The sequence below is a fragment of the Pristiophorus japonicus genome, chromosome 2, assembly GCF_044704955.1.
Source record: "Pristiophorus japonicus isolate sPriJap1 chromosome 2, sPriJap1.hap1, whole genome shotgun sequence".
In the NCBI taxonomy this organism is placed as follows: domain Eukaryota; kingdom Metazoa; phylum Chordata; class Chondrichthyes; family Pristiophoridae; genus Pristiophorus; species Pristiophorus japonicus.
In genome coordinates this window covers 278,820,279-278,837,276 of record NC_091978.1, presented here as the reverse complement: position 1 = coordinate 278,837,276, position 16,998 = coordinate 278,820,279, and the positions used below count along the sequence as shown (strand labels likewise).

Genomic DNA, 16,998 nt, shown 5'->3' with positions numbered 1-16,998 from the left:
GAGGCCTCATGTACCCAGGTTCTGAACAAATTTCCTTCCCTTTTTGAGCCAAGCATTGGAAACTTTTCCGGGGCGAAGTTGCGGATCCATTTGGTCCCAGAGGCACGACCCATTCACCACAAGGTGCGAGCGGTACCTCTCATGATGAGGTAGAGAGTGGAAATCGAGCTCGACAGGCTGCAACATGAGGGCATCTCCCCAGTGGAATTCAGCGAGTGGGCCAGCCCGATTGTTCCAGTACTCAAAAGTGATGGAACGGTCAGGATTTGCAGCGATTATAAAGTAACTATTAATCGTTTCTCGCTACAGGACCAATACCCGCTACCTAAGGCAGACTACCTATTTGCGACGCCGGCAGGAGGCAAGACGTTCACCAAGCTCAACCTGACTTCGGCCTACATGACGCAGGAGCTGGAGGCGTCTTCGAAGGGCCTCACCTGTATCAACACCCACAAGGGACTGTTCATCTACAACAGATGCCCGTTTGGAATTCGGTCGGCTGCAGCGATCTTCCAGAGAAACATGGAGAGCCTACTCAAGTCGGTACCATGCATGGTGGTCTTTCAGGACGACATATTGGTCACAGGTCGGGACACCGTCTAGCACCTACAAAACCTGGAGGAGGTCCTCCAGCGACTGGATCGCGTAGGGCTGCGGCTGAAGAGATCGAAATGCGTCTTCATGGCAACAGAAGTGGAGTTTTTGGGGAGAAAGATCGCGGCGGACGGCATTCGGCCCACAGACGCCGAGACAGAGGCTATCAGGAACGTGCCCAGGCCACAGAACGTCACGGAGCTGCGGTCGTTCCTGGGACTTAACTATTTTGGTAACTTCCTACCGGGGTTAAGCACCCTTTTGGAGTGTTATTGCGCAAAGGTGAGAACTGGGTATGTGGAAATAAAACAAGTAATTGCTTTTGAGAAAACCAAAAACATTTTATGCTCCAACAAGCTGCTTGTATTGTATAACCCGTGTAAAAGACTCGTGCCAGCATGTGATGCGTTGTCATACGGAGTCCAATGTGTATTACAACACGCTAACGTCGCAAGGAAGTTGCAACCTGTCGCCTATGCTTCCAGGAGCTTGTCTAAGGCCGAGAGGGCTTACAGCATGATTGAGAAAGAGGCATTAGCGTGTGTGTTCAGGGTAAAGAAAATGCATCAGTACCTGTTTGGCCTCAAATTTGAGCTGGACCCAATCACAAGCCTCTTATATCCCTGTTCGTTGAAAAGGGGATAAATATTAATACCTCAGCCCGCATACAAAGGTGGGCACTCGCACTATCAGCGTATAACTATGCCATCCGCCACAGGCCAGGCACCGAGCACTGTGCGGATGCTCTGTCGGCTACCATTGCCCACCACGGGGGTGGAAATGGCGCAGCCTGCAAACTTGTTGATGGTGGCGCAGCCCGCAGGCTTGTTGGTCATGGAAGCGTTTGAAAATGGTAAATCACCCTCCAAGACTTGGACCCTCCAAGATCCTCTGCTGTCCCGAGTTTAAAAAAAAAACTGTGTACTGCATGGGAGCTGGGCCAGCATCCCCGTTGAAATGCAAGAGCTAATTAAGCCGTTCCAGCGGCGAAAGGACGAGCTGTCCATCCAGGCACACTGCCTGTCGTGGGGTAACCGCATTGTGCTACCAAAAAAGGGCAGGGAGACGTTCATCTCGGATCTCCACAGCACACACCCGGGTATATTAATGACGAAAGCGATAGCCAGATCCCACGTGTGGTGGCCCAGTATCGACTCTGACTTAGAGTCCTATATACGGCAATACAGCGTGTGTGCTCAGTTGAGCAACGCGCCCAGAGAGGCACCACTAAGTTTGTGGTCCTGGCCCTCCAGACCATGGTCGAGGATCCATGTCGACTATGCAGGCCCGTTTCTCGTAAAATGTTCCTGGTGATGGTGGATGCTTTTTCAAAATGGACTGAATGTGAAATAATGTCGGGAAGCACCACCACCACCATCATTGAAAGCCGGAGGGTCATGTTTGCCACCCACGGCCTGCCTGACATACTGGTCAGTGACAACAGGCCATGTTTCACCAGTGCCGAATTTAAATAATTCGTGACCCGCAATGGGATCAAACATGTCACCTCGGCCCCATTTAAACCAGCCTCCAATGGGCAGGCAGAGCGGGCAGTACAAACAATCAAACAGAGCCTTAAACGAGTCATAGAAGGCTCACTCCAAACCCGCCTGTCCCGAGTACTGCTCAGCTACCGCACGAGACCCCACTCGCTCACAGGGGTGCCCCCGCTGAGCTACTCATGAAAAAGATACTTAAAATCAGACTCTCGCTGGTTCACCCCAACCTGCATGATCAGGTAGAGAGCAGGCGGCAGCAACAAAATGTAAATGATGGTCGCGCCACTGTGTCATGGGAAATTGATCTGAATGACCCTGTGTATGTGCTAAACTATGGACATGGTCCCAAGTGGATCGCGGGCACGGTGATAGCTAAATAAGGGAATAGGTTGTTTGTAGTCAAACTAGACAATGGACAAATTTGCAGAAAGCACCTGGACCAAACGAGGTTCACACTGCCCTGAACAACCCACAGCAGACACCACCTTTTTCGAGCCCACAACACACACCCAAAGGATCAACGACACCACGCCGGATCAGGAAATCAAACCCATCACACCCAACAGCCCAGCAAGGCCGGGCTCACCCAGAAGCCCTTCAGGGCCAACAACACGCCAGCCCAGCGAGGGCACAGCCAACACACCAGAACAGACATTTGTACCGAGGTGGTCCACCAAGGAAAGAAAGGCTCCTGAACGCCTCACCTTGTAAATAGTTTTCTTTGACTTTTGGGGGGGGAAATGACGATGTGTGTCAGTAAAGCATGCACTCCCATGTTCCACCACCAAGGAGCGCATCCCCTGAAGTCCCAAGGGATCCCAGCATCCCTTGGGAGCACTGTATATAAGCCGGCCCCTAAGGCCTGTTCCTCACTCTGGAGTGTCTTAATAAAGACTGAGGTCACTGTTACTTTAACCTCCCTGTGTGCAGTCTCATCTGTTAGGAACACAACAGTTTTTGAATTGAAAAGCCGGCTTCCTGGGTTCCCTAGAGTACACCTTACAGGGAACATTAGTTATAATCTCTTGATTTTGGTATTGTCCTGGTAAATCTTTTTTATACCTTCTTCAGTGCCTCTATAACCTTTTTGTAATATGAACAGAACTGTACTCTTTGTATGATCCAACCAAATTTCTATACAAGATTAACATAACTTCCCTGCTTTTCAGTTCTTTTCCTCTAGAAATGAATCCCAGTGTTTTGTTTGTATTTTTATGACCTTATTAACTGGCGTTGCTACTTTTAATGGTTTGAGTGTGTACCCCCAGAATTCTTTGCTCCCCAACCCCATTTAGATTCTTCTTTTCCAAAGAGTATGTGGCCTCCTTATTCCTCCTATCAAAATACACCACCCCACACTTACCTACATTAAAATTAATTTGCCATTTACATGCCTTATTAACAGGTATTTTATAGCAGTCTTCCTCAGTATTCACCATATACCTGCCAATTTGGTGTCATCTGCAAAGTTTTAAATTGTACTTCCGATTCCCGAGTCCCAATTGTTTATGTAAATAGTGAAAAGCAATGGTCCCATCACTGATTCCTCTGGAACGCCACTTCTCATGAAAGCAAGGATCGTGAAAGCAAGGATTTAGAAAGTGGTGTCTTTTGTACATTTGAATAAACATTTACTATTAAAACATTTTCCTCAGCACTGTGGTCATGACCTGCCATCTATTCAGTACCAGAAATTATCAGATTTCTCCATGACTGCCACAGCGAGTAATACTACCAGGATATTTGACGCTTGCATTACATGTATAACATATATAAATCACCTTCAGTTGGTTGACACAACAGCTTATCTGGTCATTATCACATTGCTGTTTGTGGGAGCTTGCTGTGCACAAATACTTCATTGGTCGTAAAATGCTTTGGAACATCCTGAGGTTGTGAAAAGTGCAATACAAATGCAAGTCCTTCTGTCCAACACGGTCACTATCTAATTAGCACACTAAGGGCCCGAAATTCAGTTCTGCTGGAAAGCTGGTGGTTCCCGCCCCACCTTTTTGTGGCCATTAGTGCCGAAATTTTTTCGTGGCTGCGTCAATCCATACTCGGTTCCAAAAGTGAAAAAATGCGCTAAAGAACCCTTCCAAAGTGGATTTTTCAGTGGTGTGGTTGTCTTAATTTGAGCGTTATCACCACTGAGAAATTCAGCATGCAGGTTAGGGTTTCTAACGAGCCAGCTGCTCCCTGGTCTTTTTGAAGACCAAGGTTTGCAGCAAGGCCCTGAGGGGGAAGGAGTTTGGAAGGATGGCTGATGTTAAGGGGTGCAAGGAGAGCCAAAAGGTTCACTGATATGGAGCTGGAGACACTGATGGATGGTGTGGAGGACAGAAGAAGAATACTGTTTCCTGACGTGGAGAGACCTGGCAGACCGCCAGAACATAATGCATGGGGGAGATTGCAGAGGAGGTGTCGGGCACCTCCATATATGTGAGGACGCACCCTTCCAGGAGCGTGCTGGCCAGTCTACACCCGGCCCTTCCAGGGTGGTGATGGGTCAACGTCTCCTAGCTCTGGGGCGACGGGGATCCTCCTCCTTCTCCTCAGGTACTGCTGGCTCGACCTCCAGCGGCTGTCCTCTCATGGTGGCCAGGTTGTGCAGCATGCAGCAGACGATGATGGAGACCCATTGAGGTGAGTACTGCAAGGTGCCACCAAAGCGGTCCAAGCACCAGAATCTCTGCTTAAGAATGCATTTGGAAAGCAGTGATAGGATCGGTCCAAGTCAGCATGGATTTATGAAAGGCAAATCATGCTTGACAAATCTTCTGGAATTTTTTGAGAATGTAACTAGTAGAGTGGGCAAGGGAGAACCAGTGGATGTGGTGTATTTGGACTTTCAAAAGGCTTTTGACAAGGTCCCACACAAGAGATTAGTGTGCAAAATTAAAGCACATGGTATTGGGGGTAATGTACTGACGTGGATAGAGAACTGGTTGGCAGACAGGAAGCAGAGAGTCGGGATAAACGGGTCCTTTTCAGAATGGCAGGCAGTGACTAGTGGAGTGCCGCAGGGCTCAGTGCTGGGACCCCAGCTCTTTACAATATATATTAATGATTTAGATGATGGAATTGCGTATAATATCTCCAAGTTTGCTGATGACACTAAACTGGGTGGCGCTGTGAGGAGGATGCTAAGAGGCTGCAGGTTAGGCGAGTGTGCAAATACATGGCAGATACAGTATAATGTGGATAAGTGTGAGGTTATCCACTTTGGGGGCAAAAACAAGGCGGCAGAATATTATCTGAATGGCGGCAGATTAGGAAAAGGGGAGGTGCAACGAGATCTGGGTGTCATGGTTCATCAGTCACTGAAAGTGGGCATGCAGGTACAGCAGGTGATGAAGAAGGGAAATGGTATGCTGGCCTTCATAGCTAGGGGATTTGAATACAGGAGCAGGGGGGTCTTATGCAGTTGTACAGGGCATTAGTGAGGCCTCACCTGGAATATTGTGTTCAGTTTTGGTCTCTTAATCTGAGGAAGGACATTCTTGCTATTGAGGGAGTGCAGCGAAGGTTCACCAGACTGATTCCAGGGATGGCTGGACTGTCATATGAGGAGAGACTAGATCAACTGGGCCTTTATTCACTGGAGTTTAGAAGAATGAGAGGGGATCTCAGAAACGTATAAGATTCTGACAGGACTGGACAGGTTAGATGCGGGAAGAATGTTCCCAATGTTGGGAAGTCCAGAACCCGGGGACATAGTCTTAGGATAAGGGGTAGGCTATTTAGGACTGAGATGAGGAGAAACTTCTTCACTCAGAGTTGTTAACCTATGGAATTCCCTGCCGCAGAGAGTTGTTGATACCAGTTCATTGGATATATTCAAGAGGGAGTTAGATATGGCCCTTAAGGCTAAGGGGATCAAGGGGTATGGAGAGAAAGCAGGAAAGGGGTACTGAGGGAATGATCAGCCATGATCTCATTGAATGGCGGTGCAGGCTCGAAGGGCCGAATGGCCTACTCCTGCACCTATTTTCTATGTTTCTATGCCTATGCACTGCTCGATGATGCACCTGGTGGCACAATGAACGTCATTGTATGCATGTTCTGGCGCTGTCCTGGGATTCCGCAGTGGAGTGAGCAGCCAAGTGGACAAGGGATATCCCTTGTTCCCAAGCAGCCAACCGCAATCCTGATTCGGGCTGGTGAAGACGGCGGGCACACTGGTGGGTGCAGAATGAACTAATCATAGCTGCTGTCTCCCTTGCCTGCTGCCTCTCTGCATGGTGCTGACGGCGATGCCTTCTCCCACGTGCCGCCCTGCTTCTTACCCGATGTTGCCCTCCCAATACTCCTCCCATCCTTAGGTGAACCCTGCCAAGCAGGCCTATGCAACCCACAGGGCTCCACTAAAGAGTCAGACCTGGAAGTTGTACAAAAGTCTGTGAAAACTTCTGAGCAACACTCAGTAGGTTTAATGGAGCCAAAACAATTAATAAAACTATTTCAAAAGCAAAATACTGTGGATGCTGGAATCTGAAATAAAAACACTACTAATTAATACTATTTCCCTACCAAACTGACCCGATCACGGCAAAACTCCAGCAGCGACTAGAAAACCTCAGTGGGGCACTGCCTGAAGAAGTCCTACCTTTGCTGCTGAATTTCGCGGGCATGGCAGTTTTTCAGTGGCCCACCCACTGATTACCTCACCGGGCCACTAACTCCTTTACCGCGGCTTCACCGCGCCGTTTCCGGCAGAAGTGCACACTGCTCAAATCCCCCCTCTAGCTGAATATGATTGAGGGAAAAACACCCGACCGTGGCGGCTGATCAATTTTTTTTCGATCGGCAGCCCAAACTCCGTCGTAACCATCCCTTCAGGGACGGTTAATTTCGACCCCACAATCTGCAATCATTTTAATGTAAAATGTCATTCCAAGCCACAAGGAACAGCTGTTCTTTTGTAAGTAACACTTCGCAGCGCACCATGCCATTTTTTGACCCTTAAAGCTGTAGTGATAAGGGGAAATTTTCACTTTGCTAATTTACAGTGACTTTGTAATGCATTTTTTACATGAAAATAGAAGAACTGGAGATCTATTTTATATATTGCTGAGTGGGTTGCACCATTGCAATTCAAAATAAATGGAAACCCCATCCAAAAAGTGTCCACATTCCCCTGTAGCACCATCAGGCTTATTTGTGCTGCTGTGACAAGGCCATACATACAATGTTGGCAAGAGCTATCACGTAACATTAGTTTTGAAAGTAACATCTACTGTAAATTGGAAGTTGAACTCGCCTTGCCTTTCCAATACGCTAGCTTTAAGCAGAATTGCCAATATTTTAATAGGAAATCCCAGAGAAACCGGGTTTTCAATCTGAACAATACTGCTCACCTGTTTTTCCCCCACTCTTCTGTTTTTTTCCCTTTCCATTTTACTCTTCCCACCCATCATGTAATTGCTTTTGATTTGCTTTATTTCTTTGTAAGTTGAGAGTTGTCTGAAGGCTAATTAGTTTTACGCCATCAAGTACAAAGGTCATTTTGTACTACGTCTCAATTAGCTTTAATCCCAGCCTCAGAAAAGCACCCAGTATGTTATTGTCACTCCCATACCATCCATTTCTGAGATGAGATCTATTTGTGCTATACATGTTTGTACCTTGGAAAATTAGGTAAGACACTCGCCCAACAGGAGTCTATATTTCCATCAGTCTACACTAGATTTTAACCCAATTCTCAGATGAATTGACTGTATTTTAATTTCCTGCATCATAATATGTATTTGCATTTAGTGATTGCATTGAGATTGGTGAAGATAAGTTCATGAATTGTTCTGACAGCAGTGGATTATATTGTTCTACTTTTGCTTTTTTAGTCCAGTTCATCCAGTAGCACACTTACTGCAAAATGTATTGTAATCTAAATACTGCCACCCTGTCAATTTGATAGATAGCATGCCTCACTCAGCAGAAAGTAGTAATAATCCTGTTGAAGATATTGATTTTGGCTTTTGAACTCTAGCGGAAAAAGGGTTTTATAAGAAGTAATTGTCCTTTTTAGGGCCAACATTATTCAGTTCTTGCCACTGTATTGCAATTTTACTAAGTGCCAAAAAGCCTACTCTAAACTCCATCTACCTGACACTAATCCCCATGATTTGTGATGAAATTCACTAGTCTTATTATTCTTTAATATCAGAGGTTCATATGTTAGTGCCGGCTTCAGGAAACATCCAATCAAACACATTTCCAGAAAGCTTTAGTAAATTAAAAGAATTCAGATTAGAGTATGGGACTAGATCAGAAACTGGATTGAAAGAAGAAATAAACTGCATTTTTATAATGTCATACAGGGTTGAATCATCAAGTAGAGTTTCATAAGGATTAGTACATGGACCCCTATTGTGTATATATAATCTACATAAATAATTTGGATAATAAAACCAACTGTAAACTGGTCAAATGTGCTGATGACACAAAAATAGGGAGAGCAGTGGACTCAAAAAAAAAATACACCAAAGACTTGCAAAGGGATTTAGATTAGCTATGCAATTGGACTCACATGGAAAATTAAAGACAAATATAAACTATTGCAAACACATTTTTAATGTATTCAACAAATTTAATTGAATTTGAGGAAGACATGCAAATGGATTTTTAAGTGATCGTAGATACATTGTCTAGAGATTCAAAGTAATGTCGTGAAGGAATTTTACAAGTTGAGTGCTGGGGATCGATTTATTCCTATTTAAAATATAAAAACCACACATATGCACACTGCTGAGGCTTTACAATACATTGGCATGACCGCTTTAAATACCATAGAGGGGAATTTTAACCACCTGGGCATTGGGAGGGAGAGGGTCAGGGGGGGCTAAAGATTAAAAATTGCGTAATGCAACCCCAATCCACCGTTCTGCACCATTCTGCCGTTTTTACAGTGACAGGTTGCATGGCGTGTCTGTGACTCCCTCTTGAGAGGCATTATAATTAAATTCGGCTCCCACAATGCATTTGGGAGCGTGATATAAATTTAATGCTGGCTGGATGGGTTTCTCAGGCTTTGGAAACCCAGCAGCTAAATGGAGATGGGAGCAGCCTGATCAGGCAGGTGACTGCTTTTGATAGCACTGCTTGTGAGCCAGGAGAACAAGATTGCTCCATTCTGATCCTTAAACAAATCTACTGCCGTTCTTGGCCTTACCTCCTCCCTCCTTCCCCCCCTTCCCCCCACTTCCACCAAATCCACAATCCTGAGTCCTCTGCACTGCGATCTCTCCCAGTCGCCGTCTCTTTCTCCCTCCCCCCTCCCCCCCGCCCCACACGATTGCTGGTCGTCTGCACCCACCACCCCTTTCTACCCTTCGATCTCTCCTGGTCCCCTCTCCCTTTCAAGTGTCGGTCCAACCCCCGATCTTTCCTGGTTGCCAGGGACCATCCTCAAACATACCTGGCTGCGGTCGCCTGCCACTGGCTTTTCTGGCCAGCCTGTCCATCTGGGTTTTCCAAAATGCTCCATTTATTTTCCTAGTGTGTTCCTGGATTAGATTTTTGGATTGCATATCTCAAAGCTCAGAGGTTTATTATATTTCCTCGTCTCTTCCATTCTGACTCTGTAAAGTATATAAGGAGGACATGAGACTGGCATTGATTGACCACCCCTCCAATTTCCCTCACTCTGAGGAAATAATTGTTTCTGCTCAATACTACTTCAGTCAGCAACTCATTGTGAACTGCAGGAGCCAACTGTGGGAATGCAGCATACAATTAGATGCTGTGTAATGTCTGTCTAAGCCAGTTTGTCATATGCTGCAGAGAAATGGGTGTTAAGATTTCTTCATTAAAGATATACTGAGGCTTCCAATATCTGAGCTTTCTATAGATGTCGATATGTACCTATTCTGCAGAAATAATTACCTGGCATTACTATTCTGTTGTTAATTGAAGAAAAACGGTTGTAAAGTAATGGTTTTATCATTCCAAGCACTATCTCCATCCATGGAAGGACCATTGAAATATGGTCATGTTATAATATAGCGAAAGGTGGCAGCCAATTTGTGCACAGCAAGGTCCCACAGATAGCAATGCGATATCTAACCAGATAATCTGTTTTTGTTGTTAGTTGAGATATAAATGTTGTCCAGGACATTGGGAGAACTCCCGTACTCTTCTTTTGAATAACGCTGTGATCTTTTACATCCAGGGAAGGCTGGGCCTTAATTTAATATCTCATCTGAAAGACAGCACCACTGATGATAGAGGATTCTCCTCCGGGCTGCACTAAAGCATCAGCCAAAGTGCTCCAGTCTTGCAGTGAGACTTGAACCTATGACCTTCAGACTCTGGTGAGAGTGCACTGAGCCAAGGTTGACACGGATGTTATAAACTTCAAGTCTGCCTTAGCTATTCTCTGGTTCAGTGGTACTGGTTACTCCCTTAAGCACTCGCTGCATCTTATGTTCAGGAGTGTGCCCATACTGCCCAATATCTAATTGTACAATAACATAATCGGGAGCATAGCAATAGTATCCCCTTGTGATCTGATTTGGATATTGGGCCGGATTTTGGGACGAACGAATGGCACTAACCTTTCATTACTCTTGCACTTGCCCATAGAATTTCAATGGACTTTTGTATTGGAACTTGCTATAATTGGAAAGCCATTTTGGTGCGGTGCCCTCTGCGGGGGATTGGGACCTGTGTAAAAAGGACAAGCAATCCTTAACCAATCAGATTGAAGAATCGTGAATGAGCAGCACAGAGTTTAAAACCGACAGTGTCAGTTAAGAATATTTAATTCAATGTCAAATCATGTACTGAAAGCAAAATTAGAGAGGGAAAGGAAGATGGGATTAAGAGAGAGAGATAAGAAACAAAGAAAATTTTAAAATATTTAAGTTTTAAAAATATTTTTAAAACCAACATTAAAAGCTGAAGAAATGAGATTCTACACAAAAAAAAAATTAATTTTCAGTGCCATGTTTGGCAGTAATTAAGACGTGCCATGCCAAGCCCTGACATTTTCTGGCGAGTTTAGTGTGTGTCTATCACTCAAGTACAGCAGCTTCACACCATGAATTGTAACAGCGAGTCTCTTGGTAAGATGCTGTTATAAATCCAGATGATGGAGGAACAGAGCAACTCTGACAACAACTTCCTGATAGCCGCGTGTGTGCGGTTGCCGGAAGTTGCTGCCCAATTTACAGTTTAACAATGGTGAGCACTGTTAGCCTCGCCATTATGTCTACTGGGCCAATGTCTATATCTCCTCACTTTAGGACATGCTTCTCTAATCCTTTAGTGGGTAGACTGAAGTCACTACGATGAGTCCAGACATGAATCATTAAGCTGATTATTTTACGCAATTAAAGTGAACGTTATAATAGAATCATAGAATGGTTATAGCACAGGAGGCCATTCAGGCCATCAAGCCCATGCCAGTTCTCTGCAAGAGCACTTCCGCTAGTCCCACTCTCCCACCCTTTCCCCGTATGAAAGCCATAATTGAATCTGCCTCCATCACCCACTCAGGCAGTGCATTCCAGATCCTAACCACTTACTGCATAAAATTTTTTTTTCTCATGTCGCTTTTGGTTCTTCTGCCAATCACCTTAAATCTGTGTCCTCTGGTTCTCGACCCTTCCGCCAATATGAACAGTTTCTCTATCTACTCTGTCTCGACCCCTCACTATTTTGAACACCTCTATCAAATCTCCTCTCAACCTTCTCTGCTGTAAGGAGAACAACCCTAGCTTCTCCAGCCTATCCATGTAACTATAGTCGCTCAACCCTGGAACCATTCTTGTAAATCTTGTCTGTACCCTCTTTAAAGGCCTTCACATCCTTCCTAAAGTGCAGTGCCCAGAATTGGACACAATACTCCAGTTGAGGTCAGACCAGTGTTTTATAAAAGCTCATCATAACTTCCTTGCTTTTGTACTCTCTAGGGGATAAATTTGGGGTATTTGCGCCTCCCATTAGCAATGGGGCGCAAACTACTTTTCGCCTGGGCGCAGTGCCGTTACTGACTCCTGCAAAATTCCGCAAGAGTTTAGCGGCAACGGTAAATTCAAATCCCCTTTTTCTGAGTAAGAAAAATAATAAACCACACTATACTATCCCATTTTAGTGCTTACCTTAACTTTTACTTTTCCTGGTCCATCTACTGATTCTAACCGGCTCGGAGTTTAAGGTAAGTGAGTTTCCCTCACTAGCCTGAGCTCCCTTCAGAACCCTTACTCCTGACTACAAGAAGTGGGTGGGCTAAGAGGAATAGATCTTCTCAATAATAATAGGTGAGCGTGTAGGAAGCTGGGGAGGTGATGATGAATTTAAATGTTGGTCCCACCATGTTCAAGTGCAGCTCAAAAGGTTGCTGAAGGCTCACAATTTATTCTATTACAAATTTCTGAACGAACTAGCTAACAAAGTGCTGAAATGAATCCGCAGAAATAACGTTTGATCTTTTCACAGGCTGCCCGAGTTAGACTCTGCTCTCGGTTTCCTATCCGAAATCTTGCAGGATTTGACCAATGAGAAAGTAAGCATTGAAGAAGAGATCCATGCTACTTTCGATGAGCTCCAAAAGACTTTAAATGTACGGAAGAGTGTTCTGCTTATGGAACTGGAGGTCACATATGGTGTTAAACAAAAAGTAAGAGAACTTAAGTATTTGCCAAATTAATATTGAGTAACTTGCCAAAAAATGTTACGACTGCTTAAGTGGATTGATTCATTCATAACCAGTACTTTTTCATTGCTGGTTTATATAAAAATGAAGGCAAATAACTGCAGTAAATGGGCTATGTCATGGTTGTCTCCTCAGGACTATGGAGAATTAGCACAAATGTAACTGTTGCAAAGTAACAGCCACGTGTTTTCAATGGCATCACGATGGTTGCTATGCAGAGGACCCAGCAAGCGCGAAGGGTAAAGGATGTACTCCAATTAAAACATGACCGTTAAGTTTATAAAGAATGTTTGTCTTGCAAATTGAGAAACCTTGATAACTAAGCCTCTTTAGCCCTTTTTGATTTGGAAATGTTAGCTCTATCATCTGTCTATCGATTTACTCCCTTTAGCTCCTAAAGTTGTTTAATCCTTGCTGGAGCATGTTTTCAGAGGTGCAGTCACTCTCTGGTTCCAAATTATGATTACTCATCAGCAGCCTATACAGTGAGCTTCTACAGGGGACATCATAACTGGGCCTAATCTTGTTCTTGCCCAGTGTCCACACCTCCAGTGGTGACTGATAGCTTCTCTTCCCTAACTCAAGGGAACTGACACCAGTTGTAGTGCCCTGCCACAACCCGAGCTTAGATCAGCTAACTTGGTACAGACGAGGGATCGAATCTGGGAATTATATGGCTCAGCTACTCGCTGGAAGCTCAGTATTTTTAGTTTCAATGAGCATTCAAAGCAGGAGTGGACTTTGGGAAAGGTTTAACCATGCTGGTGCAGACTATACATAAATCCAGTTCCAATCCACTCGGTTAGTCTCCATTGGAATGGAAATGTAGGTAAGAATATATTCAGGCAAGGCACTTCACCATAATAAATTGGAAATAAATTGAATGTCAATGTAAATGATTTGTAATGTACTGTTACTTTTGCTTTTGTACCAATGGCCCGGATTTTGCGAGGCAGTTGTAAGCCTTGTAAAAGGCCCTGCAAGATCTGGGTTTCCGTATGCGCGAAAACCTGGAACTTGTGATCAAGGTGGTTCTTGACTGATCATACAAACCTGACCCAAAAACTCACTTTCGCTGAGAGTTGGGCCTGCTTTCACCAACATAATAGAAATGTTAAATTAACATTTCAAAATAAATCACCCACAAATATTTAAAAGTTTATGCAAATGTTGGCCTGGATTAAAATGTTCAACATTATTTTTCAAAAAATTAATTTTTTATTATAACTGCTTCATTAAAGGTACTTTTAAATGGGAACAATTTTATCCCAGTTGTGTAAAATTATTTGGAGATTCTCATGCTAATGGAGATTCTATTTGTAAATGGATTTCCCAAAAGCATAATTAGGAATCCTCCTTTCTGGAGAACCTGGCCCACATGATCCCAGGGACGCTTCCGAACCACCTGCGTCACTGGGATCCATGGGCCTTTATGCACCTCCAGTGGAGTCTGATTGATCCCAGGCCCAGGACCCGAAGTTTCCGAAGCCCGGGAGCCAGCGGGTAGGTTCGGATTTTTTTCCCGGTCGAAGGTGTACTCTGGAGGTACACTTCCGGCCCAATAAGATTGAATGTTTTTGTCTTTTCCATGGTCACAAACGTGGTTACATATGTGCAAGGCTGTTATTCACTGTACTTTAAATTGCAGATATCTTTAATGCATCCTTTCACAGAGGGACATAGAATCATAGAATGATTATAGCACAGAAGGAGGCCATTCGGCCCGTTGATCCTTGTCGGCTCTCTGCAAGAGCACTTCAGCTAGTCCCACTCCCCTGCCCTTTCCCCGAAGCTCTACAATTTTTTTTCCCTTCAGGTACTTATCGAATTCCCTTTTGAAAGCCACAATTGAATCTGCCTCCATCACCCTTTCAGGCAGTATATTTCAGATCACAACCACTCACTGCATAAAAAAGTTTTTCCTCATATCGTCTTTGGTTCTTCTGCCAATCACCTTAAATCTGTATCCTCTGGTTCTCGACTCTTCCGCCAATAGGAACAGTTTCTCTCTACTCTGTCTGGACCCCTCATGATTTTGAACACCTCTATCAAATGTCTCTGCTCAAAGGAGAACAACCCCAGCTTCTCCAATCTATCCAAGGAACAGAAATCCCTGGAACCATTCTTGTAAATCTTTTCTGTACCCTCTCTAAGACCTTCACATCGTTCCTAAATATAATGCCCAGAATTTGGGTACAATACTCCAGTTGAGGCCAAACCAGTGTTTTAAAAAGGTTCATAATAACTTCTTTCTTTTGTACTCTATACCTCTATTTGTGAAGCCCAGGATCCCGTATGCTTTTTAATCACTTTCTCAAACTGCCCTACCACCTTCAATGATTTGTGCAAATATACCCCCAAGTCTCTCTGTTCCTGCACCCTCTTTCGAATTGTACTCTTTAGTTTATATTGCCTCTCCTCATATCACTAAGCTCTTTTCTGCATTTAAATTTCATCTGTCAGGTGTCTGCCTATTCCACCAGCCCGTCTATGTCCTTCGTGAGTTTCACTATCCTTCTCACTGTTCATTATACTTCCAAGTTTTGTGTCATCTGTAAACTTTGAAATTGTGCTCTGTACACCCAAATCCAAGTCATTAATATATATCAAGAAAAGCAGTGGTCCTAGTACCGATTCCTGGGGAACACCACAGTATATCTTCCTCCAGTCCAATAAACAGCCATTCACCACTACTCTGTTTCCTGTCACTTAGCCAACTTCGTACCCATGCTGTCACTGTCCCTTTTATTCCTTGGGCTTCAACTTTGCTGCAAGCCTATTATGTGCACTTTATCAAATGCTTTTTTTATGTCGATGTACACCACATAACCATGTTGCCCTCATCAAAAAATTCAATCAAGTCAGTTAAACACTATTTGCCTTTGACAAATCTATGCTGGCTTTCCTTAATTGATTCACACTTGTCCAAGTGGCAGTTAATTTTGTCCCGGATTATAGTTTCCAAAAGCTTCCCCTCTACTGAGGTTAAAGTGACTTGCCTGTAATTGCTGGGTTTATCCTTGCACCTTTTTTGGAACAAGGGTGTAACATTTGCAATTCTCCAATCCTTTGGCACCACCCCCGTATCTAAGGAGGATTGGAAAATAATGGCCAGGACCTCCGCAATTTCCACCTTTCCTTCCCTTCGCATCCTAGGATGCATCCCATTCGGTCCTGGTGACTTATCTACTTTAAGTACAACCAGCCTTTCTAGTACCTCCTCTTAATCAATTTTTATCCCATCCAGTAGCTCAACTTTGACTATGATTTTTGGCAACATCTTCTTCCTTGATAAAGACAGATGCAAAGTCCTCATTTAGTACCTCAGCCATGCCCTCTGCCTCCATGCACAGGTCTCCTTTTTGGTCCTTAATCAGTCCCACCCTTCCTTATTACCTGTTTACTATTTTTATATGCCCATATGAGAATTTTGGATTCCCTTTTATGTTGGCTGCCAATCTATTGTCATTCTTTCTCTTTGCCCCTCTGATTTCAGTGGGGATGTGAAAGAGGAACTTTCTATATTCAGCCTGGTTCTTTCATTCGCAACCTAACCTCTGTCATATACCCCTTTTTCTGCTTCATCTTACTCTCTTTCTTGTGTCATCCAGGAAGCTCTGGCTTTAGTTGCCCTACCTTTTCTCCTTATAGGAATGTGTTGTGTATCAGTAAAGTATGTACTCCCATGTTCCGCCACCAGGGAGCGCATCCCCTGAAGTCCCAAGGGATCCCAGCATCCCTTGGGAGCACTGTATATAAGCCGGCCCCGAAGGCCTGTTCCTCACTCTGGAGTGTCTTTATTAAGACTGAGGTCACTGTTACTTTAACCTCCCGGTGTGCAGTCTCAACTGTGTCGGGAACACAACTGGCGACGCGTATACAAATCCAACGCAAACATGCAGCAAACTGTGGGCATCCTGGAGAAGTTCTCGGAGGGTGAGGACTGGGAAGCCTATGTCGAATGGTTAGACCAGTACTTTGTAGCCAATGAGCTGGACGGAGAAGGAAACGCTGCAAAAAGGAGAGTGGTCCTCCTCACTGTCTGCGGGGCACCGACCTACAGCCTCATGAATAATCTTCTGGCTCCGGTGAAACCCACAGATAAGTCATATGAGGAGCTATGTACACTGGTTCGGGAGCATCTTAACCCGAGGGAGAGCATGCTGATGGCGAGGTATCGATTCTATATGTATCAGCAATCTGAAGGTCAGGAAGTGGCGGGCTATGTCACCGAGCTAAGACAACTTG

At 44.5% G+C, this 16,998-nt stretch overlaps 1 protein-coding gene and 1 long non-coding RNA gene across 2 annotated transcripts in view; one reads left to right on the top strand and one right to left on the bottom strand.

The window, feature by feature from the left end:
- The window catches only part of trim2a (tripartite motif containing 2a), a 163,426-nt gene that overhangs the window by 101,194 nt on the left and 45,234 nt on the right, over positions 1-16,998 (top strand). Inside the window, exon 5 of the mRNA XM_070871425.1 lies at positions 12,534-12,714. Within this exon, the coding sequence (XP_070727526.1) occupies positions 12,534-12,714 (181 nt within the window). The remainder of the gene's footprint in view (positions 1-12,533; positions 12,715-16,998) is intronic.
- Positions 9,487-16,998, bottom strand: part of LOC139246611 (uncharacterized) — a 62,460-nt gene continuing 54,948 nt past the window's right edge. Inside the window, exons 3-4 of the long non-coding RNA XR_011590439.1 lie at positions 10,649-10,757; positions 9,487-9,673 (exon numbers count right to left, since the gene is read on the bottom strand). This is a non-coding gene — a long non-coding RNA (uncharacterized lncRNA). The remainder of the gene's footprint in view (positions 9,674-10,648; positions 10,758-16,998) is intronic.